Genomic DNA, 13,243 nt, shown 5'->3' on the forward strand with positions numbered 1-13,243 from the left:
AGTATTTAATACCACTGAGACTATAAAGTTTCAGATTCAGCTTCCGTGTAGCCCAGGGGTCCCCAACTGATGAGGAACCGGGCCACACAGCAGATGAGTGGTGGGTGAGCGAGCAAAGCGTCATCTGCTGCTCCCCATGGCTCACATTACTGCCTGAACCATCCCCCCCCCAAACTCATCCGTAGAAAAATTTTCTTCCATGAGAAACCGGTCCCCAGTGCCAAAAAGGTTGGGGACCGCTGTTGTAGCCTATATGGCTTCATACAGAGGCTGTGTTCTTTGCCCGTGAATTTTACCCATAATTCTGTGGAATTGCAAAGGAGAGTCATGGATAAAAATTTTACAAATAGACACTGAAACTCTTTTCACTATTATCACTTTTAATATTTTTATCACTAGAAAAAAATGCAAGAGTTAGAAGCAAAACTCCATCAAGAAGAACAGGAAAGGAAACGTATGCAAGCTAAGGCAGCCCAGGTAAGTTGAAATGTGAGCAGGTAGGCTCCTCACATTTCATGCTACTCTTTATATATAAATAGATGTAGATGTGCGCTGCTTTGATTATTTATAATTTGGAATGATCCAATATATAAATTTGCAGGCTTAGCTTAATATGGAAAACTATAAACATATTTTTACAGACAGAAAGTAAAAGCTGAGCAATTCTTTAGGGTTTTTTAAATTGTGGGCTTTCTATCAGCTTTATTTTTTTAAAAATCAATAGACTAAAAAATATCAGCGACTGTGTACATAATATAATATGTAATCATCTAAAACTTTTCACATTAGTCACTATTGGAAATGTTTGAAAGCCTCATTCAGTATCCTGCTTGTAAGTGCTTCCCTTTTTTGGTGGCCTCGAGACACCAGGACAGTAGCTGAGGTAGTGGGCTACACAACAGGTGGTGACCCATACTAATTTACAAAAGCCACCATATAAGGAAAATGAGCTCTCCTCATTTCTAGCCTTGAATTTTTATCCCATGCAGTGGCCACCAGGTAGAATAGGTGAGGCAGTGTGAATTCACAGAATCATTGAGTTTATATATACCAACTAGAACTGCATTTCTAGAAGATATAGCAACATTTCTATATCCAACAAATCTTACAGGCTAAATAAAATACTTCTGTTTATAACTGAAGACTCTCCCCATGTGAGCTTATTAATTCAAATACCTCTTGTTTATTGCCCCTCCCCTTCCAAAGTCTTTAAGTTTTATAACATTTACATGTATCTTTTCTCATAATATTAACACAAAAAGCAGGTCCTGATTCCAAAACAATTAGGAGAGGAGGCTCTGCAGTTCAGGTTGTGGCCAGATGCCAACGGTGTCCTGGGCTCACTTCATAAATGTGCTCGCAGGACTGTAAACATCTATTATCTCATCTTTGTTATCTTGTCTATTTTTTCCAGTGCTTCCCAGAATTCATTGACTTAACATATTCTCTTTCTATTAAACGCGATATATTTTCTTTCTCAAATATTTACCTTCTGATCAATTCGTATGTACTTTTTACCTCTCTGTGCTTTCTGAGTTATATAGTCATGTGGCTTTATTTTTGACCACCAACAAATTTTGAAATTACTTGATTTCTCTCCCCATTCCACTTTTTAGGGTAGGTAGGCCACTTTACTGTGCCTTTGTTTCCTCACTCATAACATGCAAACTTTAAAGTTATGCTTTATATATACTGTGGTGGTGAGTTCTACTATACATGGAATACAGAATTAACAAGTTCATTATTTTATGAATTTAAAAAATTATTTTGTGGTAGTTTTATTTTGTATTTAGCAGGCAAAATGTTGGGACAAATCAGTTATTACTGATAATATATCAGTAAAGGTTTTGAGTTCTGAGTTCTGATAGTGAACACTGTTGTGGTAGAACAGGGGCCGGGGTTGATACATGGTTCCAAGTCTAACCATAATTTGTGTAGTCCTGGGCGAGATATGTAACCATTCGGAGCTTGGGATTTTACCACTGATACTGGTCTTTATTTTACATCTTCTTAATGTTGGAGAGTTCCAACAAGAGGAAATATAATGAAAGCACTTACAAATGTTAAAACTCTGCCACACAAATATATGACAGCTACTGGGAAGAACTTAGGAAGTTAAAATAGTTCACATTTTTTTTGTTTTGTATACTCTTCAAACTCATTGGCTTCATAGGTCTTCCAGAGTAGTGATTTCATGTTCATGGAATTATGTCCATTCAGTTTACTACGTATAAAGCATCGTTAGATGTGTGGGAATGTAGACACTCCTGAGAGTAGGAATCCCTGTGTTCCTTTGTCACTGAATAAATTCTATCCCTAAAGAATGCAGTCATTGTGGGAAGCATTAGTAATGATCTCAGGATTTCTTTTAACTAATCCATTGGTTCTGAGTGTTTGAGCTCCATCATAATTTCCTGAAGAACTTTAAAATACTTTTAAAATAAAAATTTCCTCAGCCTGGAATGTTTAAAATCATGACGTCTGGAGAGGCACCTAACAATCTGAATTTTCTCATAAACTCCAGACAATTTTGATACATAGGCAGGTTTGAAAACCACTATTCTAGACAAATACACATGAACACAGACACACACGAACACACACATACCTGTGTATATGTATGTAATTATATTTTTTAAGGAAAGTTGAAAACAGCAGTCCTTGTTTGAAATCCTTAGTAATTGTTTATGGAATTTCTACCATATTAAATTAATGTAGTTACTAAGCTTCTAGAGAAAAGGGCTTGATAACATTCTCTGATATACCTCCCAGTTGTTTTGGACATAGATTTCCAGTTCCTTTTTCTTACATTGTTAAGTGTATGAGTTTTTAAAAGAGGAAGAAATTGTACTTTGTTCTCCAGCTGCTTTGTGTCTAACGCTGTTGTATATGCTGTGTGTGACAAGAAGAAAATGTTGAAACATTGGTTTGGAGTTAGAAATACTGCCTTTAACTCATTAGATATAATTTAAGGACCAACCTCAAATAAGGAGCTAAACGTTTCCAGGCTAAGTGAAAGGACAAATTATAGGACAGCACTTTAAGTAAATTGAGAGAGTGGTATTGATTTAAAATATTGGATAAATGTTGACGGATTGATTCCAGATATAGCTACACAGCTATGATGGGTTTTTCATTCTATACTATAAGATACTACTGTAGGTTTTTTTAACAGGCCTTTACATGGCAGATCTCAAATTTGAATCATAGCTTTTATTTCTACAGTATTAACTTTAGGCTCTCATATTTTTCCTAGTTGCAGATTGGTCTAGAAAGAAATAGACTTATCTTTGAAGATAAGGCAACTTCATGTGTTCCCAATGCAAAAAGAATTAAAAAAAAGAAGTCAAAACCACCAGAAAAGGTATGAAAAAATAACCATTAAGTCAAAGTGCTGGTTATTACTTGGCGTAGTTTATGTGAAAACACTTATAAACCATGTGGTACTTCAACCTTGGATGAGTAAATCTCTTTCATTCTCAGTTTCTTCATTGGGAAAATGGGGATAAGTAATACCTACTTCTAAATTTTCACCCTGACAGTGAGATAATATATCTGAAAGTGTTAGAACTACACAGCACCGCACAAATGTTAGTTATTGTTCAGTGTCGCATTATCTTTTGCACTTAAAAGTTTGTGTATATACACATGCACGCGTGCGCGTGCACACACACACAGTTTCTCTACTGAGACTGTAACTGATGTTTTGTCAGGAACTGTTTTTTCTTTCCTAGCCTTTCCTAGGCTAGGATATGTGGTGACAAACATTATTAGGAACTCCAGACCATAATGCCTATAGAGATAAAACAAGCAGTAGCCCAGCAGTAAGCTGAAGTTTCAGGTTAGTCCTATATGGCCAGCTTTTATCATCATGTGAGTAAAATTGCTCTTCTTTTTTCTTTTCCATGCAGAAAGGTTCTAGGAACTATTTTGCCGCACAACCACATTATAGATTATGCTTGGGTGATATGCCATTTGTAGCTGGAAAGGTGAGTTGGTCGAACTCTGGCTTTTTTTGTACAACTTAGATCTTTGAATTAAATCCACTCATCTGCCTGTATACCTATAAACGGCGGAAATATTTTTCTGCTTTTTTACCAGTTGGATCATAGTGATGTGAGAATGAGATGAAGGAAAGTTTTATGGGACTGGGGGAGCAGGGAGGAGACTGGGGGGACACGTTAAAGCAGGTAGAGTCTATGCAGAAGGGAACTTAGGAGCAAAAGCAGAGACTCTGGTTTGCAGAAGGTGTGGTTGCAGATAGGAAATAGTATATTTGTAGCACTGGATTTTTAGGATCAGCCCTGTTGATTTATATTTAGATATAGATAGATATTTAAATGAAAAGAAGTCACATCCTCTTTGTCCTCACATGCTTATTACGTATAGGATTCATTCTCCAAGAAGCAGTCATACATAGACTTGAATCTTAAGTTCCTTTAGTGCTTAAAAATGTGGAGATGATAATTTTATCAAATATCAGCAAGTACTGGGTGATTTCTAAGAAGTGCTTAACATTGTGTTAGTTTATACCACTTTTTCATTAATGTTTGTGTTGCTGGTTATAGATGCCTTGAGTATCCAACTAGATTGTGAATTTGAGAAGCTTGAGGAGTAAATTTTAATTTTAGGTATTTATCTGTTTTTGTTTTTGTTTTTGTTTTTTGCGGTACGCGGGCCTCTCACTGTTCTGGCCTCTCCCGTTGCGGAGCACAGGCTCCGGACGCGCAGGCTCAGCAGCCATGGCTCACGGGCCCAGCCGCTCCGCGGCATGTGGGATCTTCCCAGACCGGGGCACGAACCCATGTCCCCTGCATCGGCAAGCGGACTCTCAACCACTGCGCCACCAGGGAAGCCCTATTTGTTTATTTTAACCCCACAGTAAATCCTCAGTGAAAGCTTAGGGAATGAACTATTTCCTAGCTTTTCCACTTGCCCTTTGTAGATGCGTGCGGCCAAATCACTTTTAAAAAGTTTTGTCGTTGGCTTTCCTTTACCCTAAATTTAACCTCTTCTTAGATTGCAGACCATCTTTTGACCTACCAAGGTCAAAAGGTTCATCTTTGAACCTTTGTTCCTAACCAAGGTTCTTCTACTTTGCCACAGAATCTTTGATTTGGGCTGGAAAGTTTCTCAAAGGATGACTAGCTGCATCAGAATCATTGACTATGCATCTGAAAAAGCACATTACGAGGCCCCACCACAGTTCTGATAAATCAGAATTTTCTGGGTGTGGGACCTAGAAAGTATAGTCAGTTGTTCCCGAGTCTCAATCTAATGTTCATTTAGATTTGGGACCCACTTAGTACAGTTCCCTGTCCAATGTTTTCGTTATGTAAGCATCCAGAATAATGGTCATGTACTCTGTCCAAATACATCTACTGATGAGACCTCATTATACCCTCAAACAGCCCTTCACAGTTCTAGACAGCTTTATTTGAAAGTTCTTAAGTGAGATGAAATCTGTCACTATAAATTCTACTCATTGGTATTTTTTTCTGTTCTCAGGGATCCACATAGACCAAATGAACCCTTAACAATAGGAAAATTTTAAAACTTTAGAAAATAGCTGTATCTTTTTTTAAACCTTATATTGATAATAGATTAAGGGGGTTTTTTTGTTTTTGTTTTAATTAACTAGTTTTTGGCTGTGTTGTATCTTAGTTGCAGCATGTGGGATCTTTGTTGAGGCATGCAGGATCTTGTTGCGGTGCAAAGGCTCTTCATTGCAGTGTGCGGGCTTCACTCTAATTGTGGTGTGCCGATTTTCTCTTCTCTAGTTGCAGCACGCAGGCTCCAGAGCATGTGGGCTCTGTAGTTTGCGGCCCGTGGGCTCTCTAGTTGAGGCGCCCGGGCTCAGTAATTGTGGCACACAGGCTTAGTTGCCCCACAGCATGTGGAATCTTTGTTCCCAGACCAGGGATCGAACCTGCGTCCCCTGCATTGGAAGGCGGATTCTTTACCACTGGACCACCAGGGAAGTCCCAGATAACTGTATCTTTATTCTCATCTCCTTATTCTAGGTTATAAATAATTCTTTTTCTTCAGCTATTCATCGTAAGATATGCTTTATGAGTTTTTTTTTTTTTTTTTTTTGCGGTACGCGGGCCTCTCACTGTTGTGGCCTCTCCCGTTGCAGAGCATAGGCTCTGGACGCGCAGGCTCAGCAGCCATGGCTCATGGGCTCAGCTGCTCCACAGCATGTGGGATCTTCCCGGACCGGGGCACGAACCCGTGTCCCCCACATCGGCAGGCGGACTCTCAACCACTGTGCCACCAGGGAAGCCCTTTATGAGTTTCTTAACCATCTCCTCACTCCCTTCCTGAATCGAATATAGTCCTCTAAATGTGGTGTGTCTAGCACAGGATAGAGAGTCTTGGTCATGTTCTGGATAGTCTGTTAACTCAGCCTAGTATCACATTAATGTTATGGGGAAGCCACAGCATCCCTTTCACTCATTAATTCTAGAGTCATCTGAAGTAACAGGTCTTCTACTTAGTCTTAGCATCAGCCTATCTAGGTCCTATACTTGTGGAGTTGATTTTTTTATACAGAATTTTTAATCAAATGGAGCACTACAGGAATTGATTCACCCTATCCCACATTAGATTAGAATCTAGTTCAGTTTTCCGTTATGTATGTGTTATCCCCAAACTTAATTTGCCTATCTTTGGTAATTCTCACTGAAGTCATTAATACTTGAACAGGACAGGTTCAAACATAGGGCTTTTCAGCCTGAGGTCTTTTGAAGTTGTAATTTGTACTTTTTGTGAAATATTCAAACAGCTAAGAATGTGCTGTCATCTGAGTGTTTCCCAAACTTATCTGTTGTGGAGGACCAGTTTTTATTTTTATTTATAGAGTCATAAACCAGTACATTTGTAAAGTGAAATAAAGGTGAATTACTAGAAAAAATGAAATTTAAAAGACAAAATACACGTTCCAATTTTTTTAATTACTAGATTCAAGACATAAAATTTCCTTAATAAATAGAGTTGGAAAAATAACAGGAAAAATAACTTCAAGATTCTTTTAGCTCTTCTAGTTCCTTTGCCTTTGCATGTGAATTTTAGAAAAAACTTCTCTACCAAAGAAAAGGTCTTGCTGGAATTTTGATAGGAACTGTATTAATTTGGGAGGATTGACATCCTTGTTGAGTCTTTCACCCCATGAGAATGGTACATCTCATACTTATTTAGATCTTTGATTTCTGTCATTAGGATTTTCATCATACTAGTCCCATTCCTGTTTTATCAGATTTATATACAAATTTTTTTGAGCAATTGTAAATTGTGTTGTTTTAATATCAGCTTCTACATGATCATTTTATTATATTTGAGTTTTTATGTTAATCTTATATTCTGTGACCTTGCTGAATTCACTTATTAGTCCTAGGAATTATTTTTTGGATTTACGTAAGCTTTTCTATGTGAAGAATCATGTCATTTGTAAATAAGGGTAGTTTATTTCTTCCTTTTTAATTTGTGTGCCTTTTATTTCCTTTCTTGCCTTACTGCACTGGCTAGGATTTCCTGTATCATGTTGTAAGTAAGAGTGATGAGAGTGGATATCCTTGCCGTTTTGCTGATCTTCAGGGGAAAGCATTCAGTCTTTCACCGATAAGTATGATATTAGCTGTAGGTTCTTTGTGCTCTTTGTCAACTTGAGGAAATTTCTCTGTTCCTGCTTTGCTGAAAGTTTATACCCTTAATGGGTGTTGGATTTCAAATGCTTTTCTTCATCAAATGATATGGTTATGTGATTTTTCTTGTTTACCTTGTTGATATGCTGGATTACATAGATTCATTTTCAAACATTGAACTAGCCTTGCATTCCTGGAATAAACCCCACTTGGATGTGGTATATACATCTTTGTATATATATTACTAAATTCAGTTTGCTACCTAACAACAAAAACTAGGATAAAAAGAGCATCTGTTTAGTTTAGCTGAGTGGTTTGTAAACCTGGCTGATTAGAATCAACTGGCAGACTTTTAAATGTACATTTCTAAGCCTTGACCACACACTGATTGAGTTTGGCATGCTACCTAGGAATCTGCATTTTAAACTAGCTTATGGAGCCAAGTTGGCCCAACCGTCTGTTTATAAATTGAAGTTGCACATTGAGACTTGTTCAGTGTTCAAAACAAAAACAAAAATTTTGAGAGGGCTACCAGGTTTTTCCCGTTGCTTATGTGACAAACATGAACTTAATGCTTCCTACTAGAGGACAGAGAAATGAATACGGTAATAGTCTGTACCACCTGGAAGTGCTTACACTACTTAATAGGTGAAAAAGACATGCAAACACAATTACAATATATTGTGATAAATCCTGTGATCGAGATAAATGCTATAGGTGATCTGAGAATGGACCAATTAATTACCTGGATGTTTTAAGAAAGTCTTTACAAATCATGTATTTGAACTGGGTTTTTAAAAATGGTATAGGGGCTTCCTGGTGGCGCAGTGGTTGAGAGTCCACCTGCCGACGCAGGGGACATGGGTTTGTACCCCAGTCCAGGAAGATCCCACATGCCACAGGGCGGCTGGGCCCGTGAGCCATGGCCGCTGAACCTGCGCGTCTGGAGCCTGTGCTCCTCAATGGGAGAGGCCACAACAGTGAGAGGCCCGCGTACTGCAAAAAAAAAAAAAAAAAAAAAGGTATAAAAATTGGCACACAAAAGAAATGGCATGTGCAAATACAGTTCATTCAAATAGTGGAGAGCAGGTAGGAGACAGTGGGACATGAGGCCAAGGTGTAGAAGTTGCAGCTTAGTGTTATAGGGCCTTGATTTCTGTGCTGAGGAGTTTGGACATGAGAGTCAACGAGCTTAACATTAAAGGGTGTCAAATGGAAGAACGTGATCAGAATAATATTTTTGGAGGATAACTGATAGAACTATGGAGTTAGAGACTGAAGAGACTGGGAGCAAGGGACAGCTGGGATGTTCGTCCATAGCTAATAGAGATGGGTGTGTAGTAGATAACACTAGGGTGGAGAGTAAGGGGAGACTGTACACCAGGAGGTTTGTATCACAGGCTTTTCTGCAGAGGCGGAGAGGGTGTTTTTACCCAGGCTTAGGGGGGAAAGAGAAAACATTTTTCCAGAGGATGTGGCTTCAATTACTTCTCTTCATTTTCCTTCAGTCCACCAGCCCTAGCCATGCTGTGGTAGCCAATGTTCAGCATGTCTTACATCTAATGAAGCAACACAGTAAAGTCTTGTGCAATGACCGAGTAGTCAGCAGTGTTCCTTTGGCAAAGCAAGTGTCTTCACGAAGTGGGAAAAGCAAGAAGTCAGCAACGCCTTCCCCCTCTAGCAGCATTAATGAAGAGCTGGCAGAAGTCTTAGAGACTTTACAAGATGAATTTGGGCAAATGAGCTTGTGAGTTTCAGTTTTTTTGTTTTTTTAGTTATATTTAGTTCTAAAACCTCATTTAACTTCTTGGTTTTATTAATTCTGTCATATTTCAATATTTTAAGAAATATTTGTTGAACACAGTCCTTGCACCAACCACTGAACAAGTTACTAGGACTTTAACCAATACAACTGTTCTGGGTGAAATCTCTCCTTTTTCTATAACTGTTAAATGTTTTGGAGACCAAGGTTTACATTTAAGTTTTATTTCCTTGTTTGGGAGCTTGATCTACATTGACTTTGGCTATACGTAACTGATAAGTTAGGAATTGAGTGTTTGAAGAACAAGATCCTTCTCTAGACTTTCCTTTTCTACATATGTAATGCTCTTGTGGGGGAGGTAGAGATATAAATAATAAGTGCTTTGAAATTAAGAACTCTTCTTGCATTTGCATCCAGTACCTTTTTTAAACTTTTACACTATCACTAATAATATGGAAAATTTTGCTCTATTTTTAAAAGTTGAGTCTTTTTTTTTTTTAGGTTTGTTTTTATGTGGACCATTGTCTTTATTGAATTTGGTACAGAATTGCTTCTGTTTTTTTATGTTTTGGTTTTTTGGCCGCAAGGCCATTGGGATCTTAGCTCCCTGACCAGGGATCGAACCTGCACCCCCTGCACTGGAAGGCGAAGTCTTAACCACTGGACCACCAGGGAAGTCCCAAAATTGAGTCGTTTTTTAATGCGCAGAGCAGTGGTCCCATGGTGAGTGAGATGTAGTGGACTTAACCAGCTGACACAGGAAACTTAACCAGGCTCTCCTGTTTTTTATACAGTGACCATCAGCAGCTTGCGAAACTTATCCAAGAATCACCAACCACTGAACTGAAAGACAACCTAGAGTGCGAACTGGAGGCATTAGTGGGCAGGATGGAGGCAAAGGCCAATCAAATAACTAAAGTTCGAAAATATCAAGCCCAGGTAACTGTTTTCCTTAACTCGTTTCTAATAATTAAAAAAACAAGAGTAAAACACAACAAAATAACCCCTTTTCTTCAAATATGTTAATTGATGCCCTTGTAAGTGTATCATAGAAAGAAAGCTACAGGAAGTATTTTTCACTGTAGACACTTATTAATTCATTGCATTAGTTATTAAGAAATGGTGTTAAGCAGGCTAAGAAAGAGGACACTGTCTTGAAGTCTCAGAGTAGATTTTATAATCTAAAATACATCTTCCAAGTACTGAATATATTTCATATTCTTATATGAACAAGCTTTACCTCTGTGATGAGTTTAAATGGTTCCGAGTTTACCCAAGTCTTTTTAAAAACACCTAGAAATTCTTAATTTCTAAAGGAATAAACCGGATGTAAATATGTGAAAAAGATCTTTAGTTACATTTATGTTACTAATTATATTAATAAAACAACCATGTATTTAGTATCTACTAAGTGCAATGGGAAGTCACACTCCAGGGTTTCCATCCAGAGAGAAGTGTAATGACTGGTGTATTTAAGAGAAGACTGTGACTGCCGGGAGGGGGTAGAGACAGGAGAGAGGCTGCGAGACCAACTACGCCATTTAAGCTTATCTTGATCAGAGGTCACCGGTGACTGCAGTTGGGGAGAAGTAGACAGATTTGAGGTGAGTCTTGGAAATAGAATTATCAGGGCTGCTTGCCGCTGGGTATCATGTGGAGGGAGAGGACGGTGGTACAGCTGACTGAAACGGAGAAGACTGGTAGCAGAACATGTTGGCAGACATTTATTAATTGGTTGCTGTGTAATAGGCACAATGCTGAGTGCTCTATGTCATCTTATTTAATTTTCATGGAAGGCTTATGAGGTGAGTATATATTTCATTTTACAAATGAGGAAACTGGAGCCAAGGTCCTGGGAAGTGGGCATACCCTAAAATGAAACTATGTAACTGGCCCAAGGACATACTGGCTCACTGGTAAATGGCAGAGGTATGATGCAGACTGGGGTCCAAAACCTAGCTTTATAAGCATTTTTTTCCCAAGTTCACATACTAAAAATAAAACAATAAATACAAGCAAATGATTCCTATAGGAGTAATGATCTAATTTGTTTCCTGTACATTAGATTTAACTTTATTCTAATGGAACACCAGTGTGCCAGCAGCTAAAGTAAAAATAAAGCTCCCTATTTGAAATTAAATTATTCTAAAAGGTGAAATAATAAAATTAAAAATCCTTTTCATAGTATTAATACATTACCATTACATCCCTTCATCCATCTGCAACGTGCTTCTTTGTCTGTGCAGACTAGTTTCTAGGATGCCTTTCTCCTTCGTGTATTAAAATCTTGTCTTCCATTTCCCATGTCAGATTTTTTTGCCGCCTCCCTGAGACCTTCCCCCGAACTCCCTTGCTTCTCACTCACCCTGTGCTGCACTTTGGCAAGTCTTAACTTCTGATACAGCACCAGAATTGATGTGTTGACTCTTGCTAACAGGTGTTTATGTCACTATATATTTTAAACACTGTTAAATGACTAGTGCAATAGATTTTTGAAGCCTTTAAAAATATAAACCCAGAATATATTATATGTGTTTTAGTATGAGAGTTAGAAATAACAGTTTTCAGAAAAATATGTTTTCATTAATTTCTCCTTTTTTCCCTGCCTTGGTTTTTTGGTATAGCTGGAGAAACAGAAGTTGGAGAAGCAGAAGAGGGGATTAAGAACCACCAAAAAGACTCTTGAAGAAGGAAACAGCAGCGGCCGTTCTTCTGCAACCACAGGGACCACAAATAAGAAGGACTTTGCCAAACCGAGACCTGGAGAAAAAAGCAGGAAAAATCTTCAGTTATTGAAGGACATGCAAACCATACAGAATTCATTACAGAGCAATAGTTTGTGTTGGGATTACTGACTGGTACCAGGTCATAAATGTTACTCACATAATCCGTACCTCATCAATCAGATGTTGACAGTTTACTTTCCAGGTCTCATACTCTTACGTTGGAATTAATTAATAGCAGGTATTAAGGGGCCCAAGCTTCATTACATAGGCTTCTTGTGTTACATATCACAACTAAATGTTAACCCATCTAAGTGGAAACCAGGGGAAGTTTTAAAGGCCAAGAAGCCACACGTACTCTGTTTCCTTGTTTGAGATGAATTTGCTGTACTGAGATATTGCACTTTGTAAACAAATTACCAATGTTTTACTTGTGGGTGTGATTTTTTTAATAGCTCTATATATCTAAGTAAAATGAGGTTTAAATTATCAAAGTATGAGGCTGTCCCATAGGCAGTGTTTGAAAAGTCTCATTTTTAAATCTTCCCCTGGCGTGATTTGCCCACTTCTCCTTTTCAATGCAACCATTAAATGTACTTTGTTTCAACTATTGATGGAGGTTTTCTATATTTAAATATTTATACATATTTAAGAGGATTGTTTTCTTTTGACACTTCAAACATTGATCAGTGTTAAATACACCTTTATCGATGTTAATCCACCATTAAAAATTTTTGAAGACCGAAGCATTCATTTTAAATCAGTTAACTGTGAAGATTACAAAAGCATGTTTAAAACTATAAACAAATTGTAAATGAGGTTTTAGAATGAAGAGAGAACGGGAGGTGTTGTAAAGCATATATGTTTGTATTTTTAGATAATACCTGTTTGTAATCATGCTATTTATTTCAAGGCATTATGGTTTTTAATCTTAAAACTTAGAAGAACCCCTTGGCTATTTACTTTTATTGGTGTACAGTGTGAGTGCAATATTAACTGTACACATGCAATTGTCATTGTGTTAATAATGTAAATCGCAATTTTGAATAGACCAAGACATGTTAACTTTTTATAAATTTGCCACTGAAATCAATAAAGCAGCTTTCTTAAGGACA

At 37.7% G+C, this 13,243-nt stretch overlaps 1 protein-coding gene across 3 annotated transcripts in view; it reads left to right on the forward strand.

The window, feature by feature from the left end:
* CEP57 (centrosomal protein 57) overlaps nt 1–13,243 on the forward strand; it is a 46,910-nt gene extending 33,667 nt beyond the window's left edge. The window contains exons 6-11 of one of the 3 annotated variants that reach the window (XR_009564948.2): nt 400–477; nt 3,257–3,364; nt 3,912–3,989; nt 9,152–9,390; nt 10,200–11,009; nt 12,030–12,168. Coding sequence is in view for 2 of the 3 variants with exons in the window: in XM_030883723.3 (XP_030739583.1) it covers nt 400–477; nt 3,257–3,364; nt 3,912–3,989; nt 9,152–9,390; nt 10,200–10,344; nt 12,030–12,260 (879 nt within the window). In the remaining variant the exon portion in view is untranslated. Of the gene's footprint in view, nt 1–399; nt 478–3,256; nt 3,365–3,911; nt 3,990–9,151; nt 9,391–10,199 lie in introns of all 3 variants that reach the window. The other 2 variants (XM_030883725.3, XM_030883723.3) reach the window with 2 other exon arrangements.

Source organism: Globicephala melas, chromosome 8 (assembly GCF_963455315.2).
Source record: "Globicephala melas chromosome 8, mGloMel1.2, whole genome shotgun sequence".
Classification (NCBI taxonomy): Eukaryota; Metazoa; Chordata; class Mammalia; order Artiodactyla; family Delphinidae; genus Globicephala; species Globicephala melas.